The sequence below is a fragment of the Cannabis sativa genome, chromosome 2 (assembly GCF_029168945.1).
Source record: "Cannabis sativa cultivar Pink pepper isolate KNU-18-1 chromosome 2, ASM2916894v1, whole genome shotgun sequence".
Classification (NCBI taxonomy): Eukaryota; Viridiplantae; Streptophyta; class Magnoliopsida; order Rosales; family Cannabaceae; genus Cannabis; species Cannabis sativa.
The window spans coordinates 30,090,804-30,098,034 of NC_083602.1; the positions used below are offsets into that span (position 1 = coordinate 30,090,804).

General features: G+C 35.9%; 1 protein-coding gene across 1 annotated transcript; it reads left to right on the plus strand.

Annotated features, from left to right (window-relative positions):
- The first annotated feature begins 5,038 nt into the window (after nt 1–5,038).
- LOC115721333 (uncharacterized) lies at nt 5,039–6,455 on the plus strand. The gene is made up of 2 exons (XM_030650606.2): nt 5,039–5,757; nt 6,027–6,455. The coding sequence occupies exons 1-2, from the start codon at nt 5,268–5,270 to the stop codon at nt 6,107–6,109; spliced, it is 573 nt and encodes a 190-aa protein (XP_030506466.2). The 5' UTR covers nt 5,039–5,267; the 3' UTR covers nt 6,110–6,455.
- Nucleotides 6,456–7,231: the final 776 nt, after the last annotated feature.

A 7,231-nucleotide genomic window follows, 5' to 3' on the forward strand; every position in this document is an offset into this window, starting at 1 on the left:
AATCAAGGTAATATTCATTAATGGCCTGCTAGCCATCAAGAGCCTCCTGTAATTTCTTCTTGTGTTCCTCAAGATCAGTTTGCAACCTAGAGATGAGAGCAACTTGGTTAGTGTTCTCGGTGTTCTTGGCACTTAGCATAGTCTCTAAATCAGAGACCATTCTCTGCTTCTCTATTAGAAGGACCTCCAGCTCGGCATTGACTTTGTCCTTTATGGCAACAGATACTTCCAAGACCTTCATACGCTCCTGAAAAGTGTCTGAAGACCCTCTAGATTCGTCGCAAGCCGAACTCAGCTTCATCAAGGCCTGAAAAACAAAGCGAAACAATGTCAATATCAAACAGTCAATTCTGGCCGCCCAGTCCCCTCTTTGGATTGCCATGGCCAGCTAGACCCTTGTATGGATGCTCAAGGTTGGCCAACCACATGCAAATAACACCATGGTCGGGCAGCTTATACAGTGCCAAAAAGATGAACAAAGCTGAAAGCATATATCACTAGAGAAAGGTCCCAAAATCCGGCAGAGTACAGCCAGTTAGGCACACCATCACCCAAATCCGGCAATACCTCATCCAAGAAAGGAATATCCCTCTCTATACGTCGAGTGGCTGACTCAGCAGCCTTTCTACCAGAAGCTGACCCCGCTGCTCTGGTGGGGCTCCTCGTACCCTGGTCGGCAGGCTGAACTACAGCTTGCCTAGCAGGTGCAGGCCTAGGGGGAGGGAGAAGTAGTGATGGTCTACCAGGATTAGCACAACGAGAGGTCATGGTCACCTTGGCCCTCACTTGGCTGGTGGGCTCATCTAAAGGCCCACGTGCGAGACCTCTCATTCTGGAAGACAAGCCTACAAAAAGAAAGTAGCAAAGTCAGAATGCATTCAAAAATATTTAGCACAAGAATAAAAGCATGGTGTTATAAACTATCAAATACCATCATCATTAGAGGAAGAGTTATCAGAGCTCACAACTACAGCTTTGTCCTTGCCGCTAGACGTAGGCAAGAGAGGCATAACCAACTTGACCCCCACGGGACAGGCGCCTATGGAGATATCTCTCTCTTCTCTCCAAATTCTACACAATATGGGACAAAGGTTCTTCTTCATTGTCCAAGTCAGGGCCTTGCCCATCTCTAGGGCTGGCCGCACCAGCAACTGGCACTCTTACAACCCAAGGAGCAGGGGGATACATGCCATGCATCTGGAATTTGTCCACACTGGTCAACCGGATAATATTTCTCTCTTCACCTAACAAAGAAAGGATGTGATTCGTTCTATCCCTTATTTCCAAGGTAGGGATAGAACATCTGAAGAGAGACACCAACTGAAACTCATGGTGCACAATTCCACGAAAGCCTTGTGCCATAAAGTATTTTTTTGGCATACTTGCCAACTTTTGACATGGTCTTGCAGTTGGTGTCACCTAGCCATTCGTGACTAAGCTGGCTGAAGTAGAGATAGTCGGTCCTGTTGGGTTTTATGCCCTAAATAAAACTCATTTCAATATAATCAGATTTACTTATTAATATAGATCAGAAATAACATTTAATGTTGCATGGTTCACATGATTTATTTCATGATTATATGTACATAATGTATGAATTCATCTGAAACCCTTTTCACATACTTGATCCTGTTTATTGTGCCGTCAACACATTGGAAAGTAAACATGACTATGTGAATAAAATTTCCTAGATTTATCAGACACAGGGTTTTACTGATATGATAATCTACAACAAGAGTTTACTTGTATTTGGAGAAATACTATGTTCTTTCCAGAACATTGGTTAAAGTAAAGCTCGGGTTGAATGCATGGAGTATGCATCGGAAGGGACCGATATTGAACTTTGACTTAGATTTATTAAACTTACCGTAAAATCTATTCAAGTCAATATCGCCTAGTTGATCCTAGATCAAATGTTCTTAATCCTGTTATGATTAGGCTCAATCTTGAAAGGCTATTCGTGTTCATTGATTTGTTAGTTAAGCCTACTTTTAGGTCAGGGTAATACGTACATTTTGGGAACACGGTAGTGCAATTGAGTGGGAGCGCTAGCATAAACATGGAATCTATAGCTTCTATCTGGCGAATAGTAAGCAAAGGATGATCTCCTTCGAGCTTGACCAAACGAACATAAATGGTGGAGTACTCATTTCACATAAGCTGAAATATCATTTATACGGGGTCAAGTGTTTTAAGGAATAAATACATTGTAGGGTGTAACGGTAATTTAATCCCTTTACAGTGTAGATCATTCATATAGAGGATCAGTGATCAAATTAGGATTATAACAATGGATAACTAATGATGTGTCTATATGGTGGAACATATAGAGCATTCTATATACTGAGAGTGCAATTCTAAGTTCTATGCGTGGATTCAACGAAGAATTAATAAGTTAGTGAATTTTAGTGCTAAATTCTTGATCTACTTATTGGAAGCTCGGTTATATAGACCCATGGTCCCCCCACTAGTTGAGATAATATTGCTTGTAAGACTCATGTAATTGGTTTTGATTAATCAATTATAATTCTCAAACTAGACTATGTTTATTTGTGAATTTTTCACTAAGTAAGGGCGAAATTGTAAAGAAAGAGTTTTAGGGGCATATTTGTTAATTATGATACTTTGTATGGTTCAATTAATAAATATGATAAATGACAATATTATTTAATAATTATTCATAGTTATTAAATAGTTAGAATTGGCATTTAAATGGTTGAATTAGAAAATTGGCGTTTTTGAGAAAATCAGATGCAGAAAAGGTAAAACTGCAAAATTGCAAAAAGTGAGGCCCAAATCCACTAGTATAGGGCCTGCCACTTTTGTAGGAAATTTAAACTGATATTTTCATTATTTTAATGCCAAATAATTCAAACCTAACCCTAGTGGAATGCTATAAATAGATAGTGAAGGCTTCAGGAAAATCACACTTAAATTTTCTATTTTTCCTTCAGAGAAAAACCTGAGCCTTCTCTCTCCCTATCTGGCTGACCACTCCCTCTCTTCTTCTTCAATATTTCGAAATCCTTAGTGATTAGAGTAGTGCCCACACACATCAAGTGATACCTCAATCATAGTGAGGAAGATCGTGAAGAAAGATCATCAGCAAAGGAGTTTCAGCATCAAAGATTCAGAGAAAGAGATCCAGGTTCAGATATTGATAATGCTCTGCTACAGAAAGGAATCAAGGGCTAGATATCTGAACGGAAGGAGTCATATTATTCCGCTGCAACCAATGTAAGGTTTCTTAAACTTTATATGTGTTTATTTTATCGTTTTAGAAAGTTCTTATTTAGGATGTTAATAAACATACTTGTGAGTAGATCTAAGATCCTGGTAAAATAAATTCCAATAGGTCCTGCTCTGCTTCGACCCAGACTTCAACTCAAAAAAGTACCCAATATCATAAGGGGTAGTCGAACCTCTTCAACAAATCTTGTTGTCTATTGTTTCTTATTATTATTTGTGCACACATGTGGCAAGCATTAGATCTATACGAGCCCACTTATCGGTTGATCACTTTTCAGGGTCAACAACTTTTAATATTAATAGATATTTATTGAATTTATTTGGGTAAATACTATTATTTTAGACCTTGTGTTTTGCAAAAGTTACCGATTGGACCCTCTATTTTGTTAAATGACAAAATGTACCCTAAATTTTTCAAAATGGTAAAAATAGGACCCTAAGCTTAATTTTTGATAATTTTTTTTAATATAACCAACTTAAAGACAATTCTTAATACGAACAGATACAGAAAATATAAATTATTTTGTCATAGTACTTTTAGATTGGATTATAATTAAATTTTATTTTGATAAAAAATCAATTCAAGGTCTTATTTGTACCATTTTAGAAAATACAAGGTCTATTTTGTCATTTAACAAAATAGAGGGTCCAATTGATAACTTTTATAAAACATAGGGTCCAAAATAATATTTAATTTTTTTTCTCAACCTTCTTTTATAATATAAATATATATATATGATGTATTTTCATTTTTATTGATTTAATTAAAATCTCAATTTTAATTAAGAAACCTAACTTGTCATTTGCCACACGTAGTGTAAGCTAATACTTCTCACATAATATGTTTAGTTAATTTGTTGAAAATAAAAGATATATTTGCAATCAAATTCTCTTAATATTTGTAATTCTTACACATATGGTGTTAATAAAAAATAATAGCAGCAAAAATATCTTATTCTACGATTTTGTGTTGTCAATTTGTCATACCCTTTTTTGACTATTAGTGCCAATTAATCATGTTAAGTGTCAGCTCAGAAACACATGGTGACATATTTATTTAGCTTATTAAACACTCTAATAATATGTCGTCACGTGTTTTTGAGTTGACACTTGATGGTAAGAAAAAAATACGACTGCAGCAAAATCGTAAAATAATGTACTTTTGCGACCACTTTTTTATTAGAGTAATATGTATAACAATTATAAATACTAAGAGAGTTTCCTCCACAAATATCCCTATACAAAAACCCAACAAAATCTTGTTAAAAAATAAAAACATCAAAATAAAGGTGTCCACCAGCAAAAAAAAAAACAAAAAAACAAAACAAAATAAAGGTGTCCAAGTAATTTTGTTACAAAATTTGCCATGAAAGCGTAAATAAAGTACAGAAGTACAGCTAAATGCTTAAGCAATGTAGATATAGCTAGTACTAAATTACTAATTAAATCCCCTGAAAATGATATATATAGTTAGTTACTACAAGAAGGTTCTAAATCTAAACTAACAACAATTTTAGTATTAATTAAAATTTATAAAATAATTAGTTAAGAATATATACCCCTCCAAAATTAACAAGAGATTAGTTGGTATAGTAATTAAGACAGTTAGAAATGAATGGTGGAAACATAAATTAATTGAAGCTCCCAAAAAAACAGCCGTGACAACCGCCTCCAGCAGCAGCCCCTCCCTTTTTTGTTGCTCCTCCATTAAAGACCTTCTCTGTGCTCTTCTCACTTTCTTCCACACCAGCCCATCTCCTGTTACAAATGGTCACATAATAAACTCCTTCTACAATATGTATATATATAAATATACATAATATTTTATTATATCATAATACCAAAAAAAAAAAAAAAAAAGAAATACTCTCCCTGTTTATCCAGGCGCCTCCTGCTCCGTCCCACACTCTCCCGTCGGACTCTCCCGCTGGGCTTGTGTGTGGGGCGGCTTAAACAACAATTATTCCCGTGCTTTGTATTGCCTTGAAACGACACAGTTTTATATATATAAATATAAAATGAATACTGAAGCCACAAACCCGAAGACGACACTTATGTGCAGCAGCAGCGACTCGGAGGAGGAGCTGCGGCACATGGCGCTGACGCCGCCGAAGCAGAAGAGCCGTAAGCGTCTTTCGAAGCAGCTCTCGATGTGCGAGACTCCGCGCGACGTGGCTTGGGAGAGGCGGCGGCGGCAGATTTTGGAGCAAGAGCGAAGGAAGAATATGAGCGTTGAGTCGTCGAGCGGGGGCGATGATTTGACGGACGAGGATCTTAATGAGCTGAAAGGGTGTATAGAGCTTGGGTTTGGATTCAAAGAAGAAGAAGGTCAGAAGCTTTGTGGGACTTTACCAGCACTTGATCTTTACTTTGCTGTTAACCGGTCTCTGAGTAGTCCTGTTTCCACGCCCCAGAGTCGGGCCTCCACGTCTTCTTCTTCCGTTGGACAATCGCCGTCGTTTGGAAGTCCCAGGAGCGAATCAGACTCATGGAAAATATGCAGCCCAGGTAACTAATTATATTATATTATATATTACTCATTCATATCCATGCATCATACCACCACACTATATATATAGAAATGCTAAAGGGGATTAGGGGTATAAGAGTGTTATCGCTATTGATCACCGGTTCCCATATAATTTAATATAATAGTTTTTAGAAAGTATCGCTAACCAATCGCAACGTGACATGTCGAGAAGGTGCTAGGCACCGGTGGCTTATAGCAATGCTCCTATATATATTATGCTTATTATGATTATAATGTATGTATACAGGTGATAATCCTCAACAAGTTAAGACGAAGTTAAGGCATTGGGCTCAAGCTGTTGCTTGTTCGGTGATGCAATCGTCATCTTGAGCAACATATTATTAATTAATGGGATTATTAAAGCATAGCAAAAGGATCAAATATCAAATATCAACATTCAAACAAGAAGAGAGAGAGAGAGAGGGAGAGATGATAGCACAAGCAGGTTGATCAAATATCAAACGTCTAAATCAATGGGGTTAATTATTAGGAGAAATTTTACACTTGGTACACGGCTACGTACGTACTATATATAAGTTATAACCAACACATGGTGGGGCTTAATAATTTTCTTTATGAATGTGATAATGTTACATGTGGGGCCAAAGGATAGTTAATTGGGGATTAATCCCAGCTTTGGTTACAGCAAATTAATTAATTAATATGTTCTCATCTATATAAATTGTTTCTTCTTCTTTTAATTTTCCCTTTTCCCAAATTGTTCTTTAGTATCCGACTTGATAATAATTTGGGGATATCACATGTTCTTATATGTAACCAAAGTTTCTGTGGAGTATATAGTATTCCCCTGAGTATTTAGTTATGTAGTACTTTGTACTCATCAAGGTATTATATGGGGAAATATTCTTTATTGACCCAAAAAATTATTTATAAATTATATATACTAGGGAGTTGCACGTGCGAAAAAAATAAATTAGTAAGAAAACATTTGAATGTTTTTTTGCCTCATCGCACAGAGAAGCATAATATTAGAAGGAGATATGAAAAATTTGTACTATATATTTCTGTTCTATACAAAAAGAGTTTTAGAAGAGAGGGGTATCAAAAGATAATAAAAGTAATTATCCTTGTAGGTAGGATATTATTTACATCCCCAAAAAACAGTCTCTACAGCAACTACTTTCTCCTTTTTGCTTGATACAAAATTACATAAATAAAAAAAAAAAAAATTACTAAAGAGAAGCAACTTGTTTGAAAAAAAGATATCAACAAACATAATAATCGTTCTTGATGAGTTGAGAAAACTACTTAAATGTCATTAAGTAGTTACAATGTACTTATACTTGATTATTTCTTGACAAAACTATCATATTTGGAAATCTTGATGTGAATGATGTACTTTTGTATAACATGCAAGCTTGTGTATCTCCTGCTATCAAATTAAAATTAATTAGCGCTTGGATTCCTTTCTGCTACTATTCGAATTGCTAC

What these genes read in the sequence shown, in the direction of transcription:
- LOC115721333 (XM_030650606.2), top strand. Translation starts at nt 5,268, where the DNA reads ATGAATACTGAAGCCACAAACCCGAAGACGACACTTATGTGCAGCAGC. An exon ending in ATGGAAAATATGCAGCCCAG is followed by an intron (nt 5,758 to 6,026) that starts GTAACTAATTAT and finishes GTATGTATACAG; the next exon opens with GTGATAATCCTCAACAAGTT.